At 36.8% G+C, this 17,414-nt stretch overlaps 1 protein-coding gene across 5 annotated transcripts in view; it reads right to left on the bottom strand.

Moving 5' to 3' along the window:
- The window catches only part of NSD3 (nuclear receptor binding SET domain protein 3), a 92,624-nt gene that overhangs the window by 20,507 nt on the left and 54,703 nt on the right, over window positions 1-17,414 (bottom strand). For 3 of the 5 annotated variants that reach the window (XM_036932183.2, XM_036932182.2, XM_036932185.2), the window contains 6 exons: window positions 14,744-14,874; window positions 14,229-14,357; window positions 13,560-13,686; window positions 7,625-7,822; window positions 7,011-7,184; window positions 3,136-3,282 (listed from right to left, as the gene is read on the bottom strand). In XM_036932183.2, the coding sequence (XP_036788078.2) occupies window positions 3,136-3,282; window positions 7,011-7,184; window positions 7,625-7,822; window positions 13,560-13,686; window positions 14,229-14,357; window positions 14,744-14,874 (906 nt within the window). Of the gene's footprint in view, window positions 1-3,135; window positions 3,283-7,010; window positions 7,185-7,624; window positions 7,823-13,559; window positions 13,687-14,228; window positions 14,358-14,743; window positions 14,875-15,248; window positions 16,903-17,414 lie in introns of those variants that run through there. The other 2 variants (XM_036932186.2, XM_036932187.2) reach the window with 2 other exon arrangements.

Raw genomic sequence — 17,414 nt, 5'->3', positions numbered from 1 at the left:
AAAATAGAAAGCAAATTAACTGAATAAGCTACTTCAGTCCCTTTTGGGGGCTTCAGTGGCCAGAACTGTAAAGCTTTTGAGAAATATGAAAGTCACTGTATTCTTTACCCTTCTAAAAATGTGGGCTATTGAGGTATTGGTTTTATCAGGCAACTCAAACTCTAACATATGACAAAAGAGAATCATAAAATCTTTAGACTGAGTAGATTTGAGAATGTATTTTCAAAGAAATATGTAGCAACTTACTTTCTTTTCTCTTGAGGGCTAAGAAAGCAAGCAATGTCTATATTTTAATCCACTGCTACAGTAACTAAATCCCTTTACAATAAAATTAGCAAGAATGTAAGTAGCCAATAGGTAGATCAATAATTTTTCCTTTCCTTAAAAACATACAAAAAAGCCAAAGGATAGTCCTTTCTCAAACTGGTGATTACATCATTACCTTTTCAGTGAAGATAAAGTCAAACAGGCTATACAGCAGTGGTTTGCAGCCTACATCACCAAGGATCCCTTCCCTTCCTCAAGGACCCATAAGTTCTCAAGTATTTTGTCAACCAAAAAGACCCCCAAAAGTAAAAAACAAAACCCAAATCCCTGTATTTGAAAAGTAAAATTTCTCCTGTCTTTAATAACCAAAGAAGTAGACAACTGCCAATCAATGCTTCTGATCCCAATAACAAAACTAGGCTTGCCATATTAAACTGGTAAAATCGTAGCCAAATATAAAGAAATGCACACAGCCTTTGTGTAAATGTGTGATTGTTAGATTTTCTGAAATATTAAGTGTAGTTCAAAATTGTTCATCTAAGTCTTTTCTGACTTCATATTGAGAACCACTGCTTTATAGCATAAAACTATCAGGATGCAGTGCCACACGCAAGGAGATCCCTCCAAGTTTTCTAGCAAAACCCTCTCCTTTGAAATACACAAAATGATCTGGATTAAGACCAAAACAAGGGCAGCAAACCAAACAAAATAATATTTTTAAATGCAAAGAAATAAAGGAGGTTTGGGGAGAGATTACACATTTCTAGTAAGTATTTCTACAAGTGACAGAGAAGGAATGTTAACCACTGAAGATGAAATATAATAGACATTCACTGCAAAACAAAACAAAAAAAACATTCCATTGGAAAGTCAGGCCTGTAACCCATGAGTGTGCTGAGATTTAAAGTCTCATAAGCAGAAGGTTAAGAGCCTTCCATACAGCTTTTATCAAATCACATGCTCCAACCTTTTGTGGCTTTGTTAGCAACTTTCCAGAAAGTCTTGTGTTCCTGTAGACTTTCAAATTTCTAACTGATTAACATAAAAACAAAAACAAAACCCATATACAATCAGTGATGAATTAAATTACTATATTTCCTCTGCTTCAAAGCTTTACTTCAATCAATGGGATTATTTTCCTTGGTCTGTAGATCTCAATATGGATTAACTGTTCCAATTGTCCAACCTAGAGATTAGCTGCCTGAGTGCTCTTAGCCTAGGTGGGGAATTCTGTAAGTTTAAGGTAAAATGAGATAATTCACTTTTCCATCAAAAAGGAATAACCAATAGGGAGAACAGTCTTTGCAAACAGCTTTGGAGGACCTATGATTATTACAACTGATATAGAAGGCAGGCGGGCCATTTTTAACATTATGGAAGAGTCCTTCATTTTAAGTCTTACTTCAGAGGAAATACAGACCCAGAATCATCAGTAAAATCATGACTTTTTGACCAAAAAAAACAAAAAAAAAACCCCAAAAATCCCCACAAAAACCAAAAATCAAAACAAAAAAACCTCCAAAACACAAGGGAAATAGAAAAATGAAAATATGAACAATCCACCTTGGTGCTATGCAAGAAAACTGCTTTAGGATGTGAGAGAAGAAAGATATGGTTCAAGCTAAGCAAAGAGAGGGCTCAAAATAATTTCAACTCACGTCAAGGTCAGTACTCAATACTGAAAACAAACTGACGGTCATTGAATTGATCTAATTTTATGAAGGCAACAACAGGAAATAAGGCATTTCCTAAAATGCCTTGTGTAGCCTAATTTTATTGCATTATCAAGTTAGTCAGGCCTAAGTCCACTAGTTTTGGAAGCAGGTGGTGTCACCAGCAAGGTGACAAACACTGACTTCAATGGAAAACAAAGAAAAACGTTGACACTCTCCGACCTACTTCTCATCAGTTCTAGTCAAGTCGCTTGGCTGTACTTTCTCAGGCATGGGCTGCGCTCCAGATGTTGAACAAAGAGCAAAGACCCATCACGCAGGCAACATAAGAATGGAAAAAGCCTAATTCAAATACACCTGGTATATCAGGCACAACGATTTTTCTCTAAAGATTCTGGACCGGGTCCCTAGATCATAATGGGAATGTACACTGGAAAAGGTCTTCCCCTGTCAGGTCACTTATTTTACCCTCTGGGATAATAACTTCCCAAATAACACATTACTGCTAAACCACTATTTCCCTTTATTACAAGTAGGCTACATAAAGCTAAAGAGAAGATAATATTTTCTTCCACAGATTAAATTAATTGGGATAACATAAATATACATTAAGATCTTGGCTCTCTGTGGACAACTTATCCATAAGAAATTCTTCAGTTCACCTGGGTCACCTTTCAGTAGCCAGTATTTGGGGTATCTCCCCCAGCTGCCCATTAATGTCTCCTAAGAGAAGGGCAACTAGTTGTCATAGCATCTTAACAAAAACATTTAAGAAACAAAATGATACAGTGTATTCTAAAATAAAAAAATTAATTATCAGTATCTTGGTTCCAATAATCTATCTTGTTATTTAGTTGAAAGTTAGTAACAAATTATATCATTTGCATTTTAACATGATAAAGCAAAAGAGAAAGACCCTTAAGATATTCTAGTTTCTCTATTTAATACCTACAGATACATGGAATGTGTGAAAATTTATTTTGAGAAGAGTAAGTAAAAATTTGTAAGAACGGAATTATTTTAAGCCCCTTTTAATAATTTTGTAGCCATATGAAGACACAGTCACAACCACCAAGGTAGAATTTACCAAAAGCAACAGATGGTGCTTGACAGGCATACATTTCCCCCCTTAATTAAAAGAGAAAAAAAAAGGAAAGGAAAAATAAAGCAAGAGATAAACTATTGTGATTATTACCTTTCTCACATTTCTTTTTGGAAGCTGACGAAGAAGGAATCATAGGTAATTTCATCAACTCTGCACGATTTGATTCATTCAGTAGGTAGTGGGACTTATAGGCATATGAACTGAACATGGGGTCTGAATGGTCCTGAACTATCAGCCCTATACGAAACAAACAGAAAGAGATGAGCTGCAATGAAACTACCCATGATTCCGTGAGGAAAAAAATAAACCAACACCTATTATGTAGCTGTGCTTAAGGTTGCGGGGGAGGGGAAGAGAATATGAAGAAAAAGAAAGATCTGACAGAAAAGGCTTTCAATAGTTATTAAAGGGAGTTTAAACTACTCAACACCATATCCCTCCCTGTATACCCAGAGGAAAACATCCACATTAATTTGAAGGCGTGAACTGTATTTGACATCATACTGAAAACCTGCATGTACAAGAAGCTACATTCCTTAATATTTAGAAGTACTATGATGACAATCCAAGGAACAACATGACATATCACTTACTTGATAAAAATAAGAGTTATTTATATAGCATAGCACAGCCCCTGACCCACCGTCAATGTACCTAGTAGCATTTAAGGCAGAACTGAATCTCTGCTCTACACACATCTTGAGATACACTCAAATGAGTTCTAGCTTCCTCTGCCATCCTGAAGCTTCTGTCAGTATGGTAACAGCATTTTAAAGGAGCCTTAACTTACTGAACTTTACTGAGATAATGCAAACCATTCATTTTTTTCCCCTTCATGATATAAAGTGATTACCAACTTAAGGGCTTATAAAAAAAGTCCTTTTGATCTGCCACCAAAGCCATGCTATTTGGAGAACGTAAGATGGGCTCTAAGCCACCTGTGACACCCTCCCTCCCATCCTCCTCCCCCAGTTGAGTTCATAACAGAGCTCTAGGCCACTCCTAACTCAGTGAACTGTGAGATCAGAGAAATTTCTCTGTTTGGTTACTGGTCAGTTTTTAATCATCTAGGACTGAACAGTACAAATCAGGACAGCAGTTTCAGAGAGACTGTTTTGCAAAGAGGGGAAGAGTTTGTTCTTAGAGAAGTTACCATTCACGTGATTTTGTGGATGTGATCTTCATTCGGTGCCACCCCACAGGGAGACAGATTCAAGCAATATCACTGACCCAGGAGGGAGAATGGAACTTGACATCGCTAATTGGCAGTAACATAAAAATCCTGAATGAAAGTTACATAAAATTGAACGGATTTCATAAATTTAAGAAAGAGAAGTGGTGTAGTGTAAAAAAACACAGGCTTTGAAATAAAGATGGAGTACAAATGCTAGTTCCTCTATTTAACAACTGGTGTGACCTTCAGGTAAATCATTTAATCTGGGCTGCACTGTTCTCATCCATGTAAAATGAGAAATAATTTCTTAGGGCAACTGTGGCAATTTATTCAGAGTGTCTAGTAGAATTTGATTGACAGATGCAAAATAAATTGCTATCATTATTAAAATGAAAAGAAAAAACCCTAATGTACTTTCTCCATTTCACATTACCATTACAAAGAAAGGCACAGAATGTTATGTAACTTTTATTTTACACCACCTTCCAGATGCAAGAAAATGCTAAGGAACATATACTACAGTGCAATGCAGAAGAACATTCCTATGGCACCTGGGGGCGCAGGGGAGGAGCAATGTTCTCTCAACTTTGAAACATTCCTAAAAATATTTCTTGATATTCAGAATCAGCTTAATGATTTTAAACAACCAATGACCAAGAACTAAGAGAAAAATCCTTTATGAGGGAAACATTTTGTATGAGGCAAGAAGCAAAAGCCCAACAAGCTGTTTTCTAAAACCAAAACATAAATAAGGATTGCTTTTTATGCGTTATTGCAATGGGTCCCTTTAAAAAGGAGACCTCTATGAGTACTGATAAACAAAAACGTGATTTACTTCCGGCAAACTTTTGATTTACACCTTCTCAAATCTCAACATCTATTTAGAATACGTTTCTGTCAACCATGAAGGAAAATGAAAGTTTCTGTTTACTGCACAAAGTTTCACAATTAAAATATCTGGGGATTAAATAATCTTGCCTAAATCGGCCCTTAAATACAGTAAATCTTTCAAAATAACTGCCTAATTGTTAAGATGCAAATACAAATCCTGTTAAAACATGAGTTTCCCCCTCACTTCCATTATCTCAAGCTTTTAATAGAGGCATAAGTTGAACTTAAAATAGCTAGAGTGTCTATAAAACTAGGTTTTTGACAATGGGCCATGTTCTGTCTACCTTAAATTGAAAACACCTGTGTTAAAGGCCGTCCAATTATTGAATGAAACAGAGCAAAGGCAAATACTGGTTCATATACTGATGGTGCTTGATTTAGAATATACTCCAAAGTAAGCCAACATGATAATTATAAACTTGATATTTAAAATGTTGGCTCAGTTACACATACACACAGACAAACGTAAAAGTGCCTAGGATGGCAGAGTAAAATATTTACAAAGCAATAGTGGCTTTGTTATTGTTAACACTCATCTGTTTAAAAGTCTCTAAAGCTACCCATTCAATTGATAATTCAGTATTTCCAATCCTGTCATTACTTTCTTAGGGAGGAGGAGATGGAAAAGACACTTGTGGTGATTTTTAATTTCTTTTGACTGTTTGACTCCTTTGTGTCACCTGTCACAGTGTGGCATAAACATTTCAAGCCTACTCCTTCAGATACCAGCCAGGTTTCAGAGCAGGATACAGTTATAATTGCTCTAGTAAAGAGACACATGCTTCTCCTCTAATGACAGACAGCCCCATGTGCTAACAAAACTCAGCAAACTGAATGCAGAATATACAGTGGACTCACCTGGCTGTTACAAAAAAGGACTATCATTTTTAATCTTTTACTGCCCACCTCCTATTTTTCTTTTTTTTTTAAAGGAGAGATGCAAAAGCAAAACAATCCAGTGTCTATCATACTACCTATATTCTATTAAAAAATACGGTACTTTCACCAAATTAAAGAAACTATCTCTTAAAGCAAAAAACAAAACACAAAAACCTTATCTTCAATCAAGTCTAAATATAATCTGATATGATTATGCCATATGCTTGATATACCCTAGAATCCTTTCAAATATTTCACACTAATGGAGGTTTAGAAAAGTTAGCAATTAAAAAAACAAAAACAAAACTGCATTTGAGGATACTGGTTTCTAAAACACTACATACCCAAAACTGCTTTATTATAATACAGCTGAGATACTCTGAAAAGCTGGATACTCTGTATCATATTCAACTAAAGAAGTTCTATTTTATAGTTATCACGAACTCCAGTTCACTGACCCCCTCAGGGACACAATATTGTTTTTAGTCTATCAATCTCTTGGCATACTTAAATATCAACAGCTGGCAAGTAAGAAAGCTTACATTGCTGGCTCTTAACTACCACCACCACACATGCTGCCTTGGCTGTATCCCATCAGGCCTTCCTCAATGCCAGACCAAAACATGACAAAATACAACATAAACAATTAAAAAATAAATGTGCTTGTCTTGCCTTCCAAGTGAAATCTCAATCAGCTGAAAGTTCTGGATTAAAAAATATGACACGGCAAGAGTCTACTTTGAATAGAATTGTTTGCAGAAGGGACTATATTAATCTTTTGATGCTTCCAATAGGAATATCAAGATCTTATCTATAATTCTAAGTTGTTTTTTAAAAATGCAGATTTTAGCTCAATTTATGGAAGAATTAATATTCTAACAATCTGGATGTCTAATGTTATAAAAGGGACTAGTTAGTTAATGGAAGTGTTAATCAGTCTCAAGGATGTTACTGAAACGACTCTAATGGAGACATATGCCAGTGAACTAGAAAGAACTAAAGAGAAGGGACTGACACTCACCTCTGGCACAAACGAAACAAAAGCCTACATTTACAGCAGAGGAAGAACTGCTGCTCCGTTTGGAATGATTACTGCAGATGAGGATATAGGAGGACACAAATATGCTCCCGGCAGCAATACAGGCATCTCCAGCGTGATAGGCTAGGGGACACCGCAAGCATCTCACCATGCGACCTGTTTAAAGACAAGTCCACAGGAAGTGACATCAAAAAGGCATCCGCTGCATGTAACATGAGATTTTTGGAGTTGGGCTCTTCTGGGTTTCCATGTGATGCTGGGTATAGTAAGATAAAAATATTTTTCATCACTAGTTTGGCTGTGCCATTCCTATGCTGTTTGGGCCCTAAATGCAGCGCCCATCCAGAGATCATGCAAGGAAAATTCGTCTGCTCCAACACTGGAGAAATGGTACCTGTGTAAGGAGTTCTCAAGGGTCATTTTGAACATATGAAATTTTCTTCTCATGGTTGAGTCACAACTTAACATGCTCTTTATTGCGGCTGACATTTTATATCTACAGATAAACCGAAGGAGAATGCTCAATGTTCTCTATAATAATGTGCTTATCTGCTACTGCACGTAAAATCTTTGTCCCCTGTTTAGCTCTGTTTTACCTTTACTTGCTTTGTGGATATCCTTCTCCATGGAGCAGGCAGAGCAGCAGTGCTGGGGACAGCGGAATCCTTTTGATTCAAAGATGGCAGTGGCGAATTTGCGGACACAGGCTTCATGATAAAATTTCCCACAAGCACCAACAGAGCAACGTTTCACATCCATACCAGACACCTTACATGAAAAACATGGGTGCTGACCTGAAAAATTGGTTGAGGAACACAGATTAAAAATAAAATCTGACTTGAGCATATTCCTTTTAAATAGAAGCAGCTACTGACATCAAAGAGCTATCCCCAAAAGATTCCATTAATATGATACATTTTAAACATACAAAAAAAGACATTGTAAATACATGGTTCATTTAAAAGGGTATTTATCAATTTTGTTAGAATAACTGATAATCAATTTGGACATATAGCCATAAAAACAATTTAGATTTCCACTTCTCTTTACTAAAATCAGTTCCACAGAAAACCCCAAACAGAATTTTTCAACACAAGGGAGCTGGGAGTAGCAACATCTTCTCAACACAAAATAAATTACCAAAGACATCTGATTCCATTAATCACTTACAATTTCCATACATAAAGCAGACATAAAATGAAAACTCATAATGCTAATTAAAAACACAGAAAATTACAGCTAGACATCTTACTCAAACTGTAGAAAATCAAGAACAAAGAGAAAATGTTACATTACCCACAGAAAACACAATTACCTCCAAAAGAACTGACTGAAAGAGAAAAACGGAGGCTAGAAAACAATGGAATGCTACCTTCAAAGGGCTGAAAGAAACTGTTACCAAGACACAATTCCATACTCAGGGCAAAGCACTCTTCAAGGATGGAGTACACATTGGGAGGATTAACAATACCAAAAGCTGGTTTTTTGAAAAAGATTAATAAAACTGATACCCCTAGCAAGAGAGACTAATAAAAAAAAAGGGAAATAATGCAGCAATGTTAACAGCTTTCATAAATGGAAAATGGTACAAATAATCTCAATTGCAATTACACCTCAAACCCTACGAATGTCAGGAAGATAATAAAATATCAGTACATTTCTGCCAATAAATTAAAAAATTCAGATGAACAGATTACTAGAAAACCAGAACTTATCAACACTGGCACAAAAATAAAAATATGGATAGTTCTATAAACTATAAAAGAAATTAAAATTGTGATTAAAAACCTTGCAACAAAGTACCTTTAAGCTCAGATGGTTCCTAGCCATTCTGCCAAACATTAAAAGGAAGAAACAATGCCAACTAGAATAAGATAGAAAAAAAAGAAGGAACAAGTAAAAGACAAACAGATGTGGAAAAACATATGCAGTAAAGATGACAAAGGATGAACAAAAGAGTTCACATATGGAGAAAAGCAAAGATAAACAAGACTTACAAAGGATTATAAATCAGTATAGAAACGTAACAGCCTAATATGAAAGTGGACAAAGGGATGAACAAGCAACTTACAGAAAAGCAAACAATAAACATGAAAGAGGGCTCAACTTCACTAATAATCAGATAAATGCTAATTAAAACCACAAGCAACATTAAAAAAATTCATCAAGTAGGAAAAAATTTAGAGCTTGGTAAGACCAGTTGTTGATCAGGGTGTAGGGAAACAGGTACTGTGGTTACGCTGTACAATACATAACTGCTGGTAGGAGGTTAGATAGGTAGGAACTCCCTGAAAAGGCAACAGGGCAAAACCCATTAAAATAAAAGTGCACTCACTTTCCGTAGCCTAGAAATTCTATTTCTTGCTATCTACATTGTGCAGGTAAAGACTCTTTCAAACCTGTGACTTGTGCATGTAAAAAGAGGCTCACTGAAGTCTTGTTTGTAATTGCAAACAACAGAAAGCAACTCAAATGTCCTTCAAAAGAGGCATAGTTAAATGAACTATGAAATATGTATACTATGGAACACTATGCAGAATTAAATAGAATTGTCTGTATTGACATAAAAAGAGCTCCCAGTGAAAAAAGCAAGTGCAGAACAATGGTGTAATACATTTTAACACACAAACACACATACACACGGAAAAAAGTTTACAGGGGTAGACACTCTAAGAACACTGGAGGGCCAGAATTAAGTAGGGATCTAGGATTAAGACTGATCATAATGGGAATCTTCAGCTGGAAATGTATTTTCATAACATGGTATTTATGTAATACTTGTGTAATTAGAAATAAATTAAAAATCCTAACAAATGATAAGAACACCTTTAACACCACAATACATAAATGGACAAGGCACATGAACAGATGCCTCACAAGGGTCAATAAAGACACAGAAAAAAATGCTTAGCTGTAAACAAATTTCAAATTACAACATTTTATTACTTGTTTTGTTGTTCTTTGAAGGTAACTGTCTTTTCTGTAGGTAACTTTAATACTTTCTCTTTGTCCTTGATTTTCTACAGTTTGAATAAGATGTCTAGCAGTAATTGCCTTTTTAATTAAGATATGAGTTTTCATTTTGTGCCTGTTTTATATATGGAAATTATTATTATTTATTGGTTATTTGATCATTTTTTGGGAGGTGTTCAAGTCTTTTCTGCCCATTTTTCTTATAGTGCTATAAAAAATCTGAAGGAAAAAAATACAAGGAATGGCTTTGTTTTGATTTTTTTATAGAAAGTTAGAATTGACTTTGCAAGTACCTAACCTTTTCAAATTGGCTGAATTATAAGAGTTTGTTAAAATTAATACAACTGTGGTGTTCAATCTTTTTTTCTGGCATTGTTGTAGAAATAAAATTAAGTATAGAAGGGTTTTTGTTGGTTCTCCTACTGCATATATAGTTTCAAATTATATTTTAACATGTATGTAGATGTGACAACAACAGCATTATTTTTAAAGTAACTTACAGAAATTTTAAAAATTAAAAGAAAATTATCTTAAAGGTTAAAAAATTTGAGACTTCAAGCTTTGCCTAATGCATAAACTGGTCTATGTGAAAATGAAAATTAGGCTGATTATAATATCCAGCCCTTCTAAGGCTGGTATTTAGAGCTCTAGCCTGTGAATGCTTCCAATACCCTCCCTTTTCATTAGGATACGGCCTTCATTAGAATAGGTAACAAGTAACCTCGCCTGCCACGCATTTTATTCAAAAGAACAAATGAAGTGCCTCCTTTCCAGAATCGCATTTGTTTTAAACAGAAAGTGCTGGGGTAAGAACTCACTGGTCCTGTATCTTTTTATACTGTTTACTTGTGAAGTGTTTCTCTTGACAAACAAAAGAACACTTCCTAAATGACCTTAAAACAATGGTTTGAAGCATCTTAGTTTTCACTTCTCATGTTGGTAGTCATTGGTAGCAAACCAATTTTCATGTGATAATAAATCAAAAGCAATTTTAAAAACAATTGAAAACTGTGAAAAATAGACAATCTAAAATTTACTATTTTAATCATGTGTAGTGTGCAGTTCAGTGGCATTAAGTATGTTCACATTACTTTGCAACCATCACTACTAGCCATCTCCAGAATTTTTTCATCAACCCATAATGAAATTTGTACCCATTAAACAGTAACTCCCCATTCCTTTCTCCCTCCAATACCTGGTAATAACTGCTCGGCTTTCTGTTTGCATGTATTTGACCACTCTAGGGAACTCACGTGAGTGGAATACTACAGTATTTTTCTTTTGTGACTGCCTTATTTCACTCAGCATAATGTCTTCAAGGCTCATCCATATCGTAGCATGTGACAGAATTTCATTTATTTTTAAAGCAGAATAATACTCCATTGCATGTACATACCACATTTTATTTATCATTCACCCATTTCTACCTCTTGGCTATTCTCAGTAACGCTGCAGTGAACATGGGTGTTCAATATCTGCTTGAGTCCCTGCTTTCAGTTCTTCTAGAGATATTACCAGAAGGGAAATCGCTCAATCAGTTTATGTTTAATGCTTTGAGGAACAACAATGCTTTCCACAGAGGCTGTACCACTTTACATGCCCACCAACAGTGCCCAAAGGTTCCAATTTTTCCATACCTGGCCCACATTTGTAGCTTTCTCTTTTGTTTTTTTAACTATAGCCATCTTAATGAGTCTGAAGTGGCATCTGGTATGGCTTAGATTTGCATTTTTCCCTGATGATTAATGATGTTGAACATCTTTTCATGTGTTTGTTGATCATCTGTGTATCTTCTTTGGAGAGATGTCTGTTCAAGTCATCCCCTAATTCTGCACTGGGTTGTTTTGTTGCTGACTTGCAGGAGTTCTTTATCTATTCTGGTATCAATCCCTTATCAAACATGCGATTTGCAAATTTTTCCTCCTGTTTTGTGGGTTGCTTTTTTGCTCTGCTGATAGTGTCTTTTAGTGTGCAAAGTGTTTTAATTCTGATAAAGCCCCATTTGTTTATTTTTTCTTTTGGTGCCTGTGTCTTTGGTGTCATATTCAGGAAATCACTGCCAATGTCACGAAGTGTTTCCCTTATGTTTTCTTCTAAGAGTTTTATAGTTTTTTGAATTTTTGTGTATGGTGTTAGGTAAAGGTCCACTTTGCATGTGGTATCCAATTTTCCCAGCACCATTTGTTGAAAAGACTGCCCTTTCCCCATTGGTCTTTGCACCCTTGTAAAAAAATCATTAGTCTGTGTATGTCAATGTTTATTTCTGGGCTCTCTATTCTATTCCATTGGCTTCTATGTCTGTCATAATTAAAACAGTACCAGGCTGTTTTAATTATGGTAGCTTTGTAGCAAATTTGTATCAAGAAGTGAGCCAGCCAACTTTATCCTACTTGTTTTTAAAGCAAATTTCTCTCTTAAATTTCCTAATAGTATGCCAAATCAGACTGTATCTAACCTTTGTTGGCAGAATTCTGCTGGATTCTAGAGTTAGGAGTCTTTGAATACCAAGATACATGATCCATCCCATCAGTAATTTAAATTAGAGATTGCAACTTAAGTTCTTAAAGGGGCCAGGCAGGCTACATAAAGGACTGGAGTGACCGGGTTTGAGAGAAGGGAATGTGGGGAACCAGGAGTACGTGCCTGATCCATGTTCACACATTCAAAATACACTCTGACAGCCAAATAAAACAATGTGCAAATCATGTGACCCCCTCAAGGCTGCCAGCTGGCAAACTGTTCAAAAGTTTTACTGCAGAGTCTAAATGTGATGACTAAAATGATATTTTATATAGAGAAAAATGTTATATGATCAAAACAGCTTTTATAGCTTAAGTTTCACATTTGTATATATGTGTGTGAGAGAGTGTTTGTGTGCGCTATGATACATGAACTATGATCCCCACCCGCCTTAGTCAAGGTGCTAGGAGGCACGAGGTAAGTGCAAGAGCTCTGGGGCGAGACTGCCTCCTGGGTTATACCCCAGTTTCATCCTGTGGGTGTCTTTGTGACATGGGGCAAGTTACTAAACTAATTTTCTCTATGAATTCTTTTGATAGGTGGTAGTCTATATTGCAGGGGATAAGAAATAATGGTGACTCTAAAAGCCCCATGTTTAAAATCAGTTTACAGTAGCTTGTCTTTCCACTAAAATTATAATCAACATGGTAATAGTTATAGAGACTGATTCCAGTCTATTAAAGTCAAGGGATTTTAAAATAATTTATTGAGAACAGAAATCTTAAACCCATCTGAAAATGAATTCTGTCTACACACTTTGTATAGCTCCTTAGATAAAACACACAAATACACCTTTATGATTTGATGGGCTTTATGGTAAAGGTCCTGGTAGGAGGAAAGCTGACAATAATATTGCTAACCACTCTTCTGATCTTGGGAAGCCTCATTGCTAGGCAATCTTAATTTGTTAAAACGCCTGTGGGAGAGGAGGAGAGTTATATGAAAGTGGTTAGAGAATGAGATGTCATGGGAGATGCTGGCATGCACATTCCTCCCTACCCAACCTTTCATACCTATCAAAACAAAATATAAGCTTACCGGTTCTACATTCCATGCAGATGAACTTTCCATCGGGGGCTGAGGTCAACCCCAGGCACTCCAGGTGAAACTGTCTGCAGCATTCTCCCTCACAAGGAATCAGAGAGTCCCCGGAACTTTCACAGATCTGTAATAGGCAAAAAGCAGTGGTTCTCAAACTTCAGCAGACATCAGAATCCTCCGGGGAGCCTCTCCCCCTGTTTCCTGTTCAGCAGGTCTGGGGCGGAGCCCAATAATTTGCATTTCCAACAAGGAGCCTGACAATGCTGAGGCCGCTGGTCCGCGGTCCTCACTGAGAACTCCGTAGTCATTTCCAGAGCCAATATGGTATCCAGCTCAAAAGTCATACTTTATTTTTTTATGATTCCTTCTTTGGAATATGCATGCTTTCTAACATTTCTTCACAGGGCAAAGCAGTTTTTTTCAAAGAGAGTAAAGATACATTCAAACAGTTAATACCAACATTTAAGTAAGAAAATGTTTTGAAAGCAGTCATCTGCCATTTATTTCTGAGTATCACAGTGAAGACTGGCACTTGCATGTGACTAAGTATTCCAACTCAGAAAGGGAAGAAAAGAGCCAGGAATGGCTTTTAGATCTGTAGCTTTAAAGGAATGTATTGTTAATGACAACAATTGTTTCAAGCAATAGGATCGGTCACTTGCCTACCTGACACACAGTGTCCTTCTTGCTCATTCCAATGCCTCTTCTTGACAAACTTGAGTCCACAGACTGCACATCAGAAATGTCTGCATCTGCAGCAGCAGAAGGGCTGTCTACTTGCTTTCCAAAGCCCACCTACAGGGAAAACACAGAAGTTTTTAAGAAAAGCAGAACAGAAGTTTCCTCAAAGCTAGGTGCTACAAAAATTCTAGTAACACTTGTTCAAATAAACCTTGATATGACCTCTTTTCTTCCTTTTTTTTTCTTTCCATAATCCCTGCATATCATGTCTGGTGTTTTGAGAGAAACTATAGTTAAAATTTAAAAAACAAACTATATTTGTAACATAAGAGGTCAGAAAAATTAAGACACTCATCAGTTACAAAATAACCAAAATGACTTTTTTCCTAGGAGTATTTAAAAAATACCCCAATTTCCCAAATAAGGCAGGCAAAGCATTACATTACCTGGTCTTGCAAAGCAAAAAAGAGCACTGTGTCCAAACCCTCGAGTGTACTTACCTGCAGGTCACTCAGTCCTCTAGAATCGGAGTCAGATGCGTCTCTGTATGTGGAGCCAGTCATTTCTATGTCAGTTGAGGCGCGACTCCTTTTCTTTAGAGGTTTACAGGAATCTGAAATCTCGCTGGCACCTTAATACAACACACTGAAATTAATCCTAAAATAGTACTTTAGACATTTGTTTTCACCTTTTTGTGGGTGAATATTTTCTTTCCCCCAACTCATCTGTAGTGTGAAAAAAAAGCACGTCTCATTTGTAACACTGAAGTCACGAGTCAAAACTTTATAATAAACTTCTGATTTGCCTGATGAGTGATTTAATTTACAATGGCTCTATTAAAACACTGAATTCAGTGCTCCTGTTTTAAAGCTATTTTCAGTCAACAGAGCCCAAGTTCCAACCTAAAAACCAGTTCTATCCAAACTGCAGGACAGCTGATTGATTTGGAGCAATCCAAAGAACCATTCAATTTGGAGGGGGAAACATAAAATCCAACACACTGTGTAGCTTACAGATATGGTTGCAGAGACAACTCCATCTTGTTTTTATTAGGGATGTGACAAATCTTTGATTTGTATTCGATTCGTACACGGATAGTGCCATTTTCCCCCAAATTTTGCAATTGTTGATTATTGCCCCCCAAATAAATTTTGGATGTTCATAATTGTTCATATGAGACTTCCTTGGTGAAGTGGCATTTATTGTGACCATTAACAAGTGCTGCAGCACACCTACATATATCACGCCCTCTAGGAGGCACACTGCTGAGGGTTGTAAACAGACAATCAATGTTCAAGTGCAGCCAAATCGCGAAGAGCTGGATGAGAGGCCTCTATATGGAATTTGTGCAGGAAGGAATAAATATGAAAAAAAAAAAAAACCAAAAAAAAAAAAAGGCAGAGAATAGTGTGGAATTTTTTTTAAAACCGTGTGTAATACAAATCCAGCCAAAACAATAGTGCAAAAAGTTACAAAGCAACAATCTCTTGGGCTAATGCAGTATAGGCTATACAGAAACAGCCACGATGAAATGTGCAGATCAGGCACGGTGAATACCAAGGAACCAAGGAGACGGTTAATATTTCAACCCATAGTTTGTGTTTTGGATTTTCCCCCCAAAATTTCCATACAACAAAACAGACATCTAGATCAGCCCAGCAAGCTATGGTGGAAGTGTGCAGTCCGGAAGAGACCATGGAGAAATAGGTCTCCTGAGGCCATGGAGATCCGCAACAGGCAGAGCGAGAGGAGCACTTGGTATTAGCCATGTTCTGTGGTGAAGGATGTGGGCCTCTTTAGACTGCTCGGATTACTGGAACCTTGTTATCACATCCCATCCTACAAGATTTTCACTGCATGTTTCCTTATATCTACACATTAGGGTGCCTGCCCATGTTAACGCTGATTAAAAAACACAAGTACACAAATCTATCTCCTTCATTGCTGGTGTATGGACCCAGACCACCACCGCAAAATATTTCCTTGGCCTAAAAGATCACTGGATTAACAAGGAGTTTTAACAGAGGAACAGGAGTGCTGTACTGAGAGGCTTTCGAAGGGAAACACAGGTACCGCCATTTCCGATGAGTTTCTGAAAATGCTAGAAAAATGACAGGCTGCTGAAGACAGCTGCCATGCTGTTCTCCATGATAACGGCACTAATATTAAAAAAAATAAGAGCTTTTAATGATTGTAATGTATACAGTTTGGGCTGTTTGGCAAAACCCTGCATTAATGATGCTTTTTATTTAAAAACAAAAGCAAAAAAACAAAAACAGTCCATGTTGAAATTGATCAGTGTAAGTTAAACGGTGCTTTTTAAGGCTGGACCCATGATTTAAGCTGTACCCATCCAGCTCAGACCAAAAAAAAAAAAAAAATTAAAAAAAATCATTTGAATGTTAAAGCAATTGTTTAGAGTCTTGAAGAAGAAACCAGGAGGCAGGAAAATGCCAATAACAATGATTGGCAAAATCAAAATTGAAACAAATAAACTGTTTATCGAGCCGCCGACAAAGAAATCTTGCATGGAGACTACAAGTCTGGAGTTTCTGGGATGAAATTGTACAGGAATCTCAGTCCACAGTTTCCTCACTCGCTGCGGAGACGGAGCTGTCACTGAATCTGACAGAGCCCTGCACTCCCCGGTCCGCCGACCCTGTGGAATGGTGGAAACACAACGCAATCAGGCCTCCTAATCTCCCAGCGATCGCGATGTCTTTTCTTGGAGCTCCGCCAAGCAGTGTTCCCTCCGAGAGGCTGTTCAGTTCTGCTGAGGATCTCCACGGAGACCATCGCTGCAGACTTCTCCCCGAGAATGCAGAGAGGCTGGTGTTTTTTTTTTTTTTTTAAATAATGCAATTTGCCCAGAGTAAACTACAGGTATTAAATACAGTTTGAATGATCTCACCAAAAATGCACGGATCATGCTTTGGAGTTTGTACTGTAGTCAAATTGCACACAGAAAATACAGATACAAGTTTAAGGTTTCTTAAACTTTGTGCGTTATCTCAAATAGATTTGCATAAGGTCATCTGATAATGGCCATAAATATGCTATGAATCATTTTAATTTACAGGAAGATTTTAACAGCACTGTAAAAATAAACGTGGCAAGTTTTTTTTTTTTGGTTGTCTTGTCTGATTTGTCATAGTCCATGTTTGACAGACA

Source organism: Manis pentadactyla, chromosome 7 (genome assembly GCF_030020395.1).
Source record: "Manis pentadactyla isolate mManPen7 chromosome 7, mManPen7.hap1, whole genome shotgun sequence".
NCBI classification, from domain to species: Eukaryota; Metazoa; Chordata; class Mammalia; order Pholidota; family Manidae; genus Manis; species Manis pentadactyla.
Note: the sequence above shows the minus strand (reverse complement) of the source record. Positions and strands in the feature narration are given on the sequence as shown.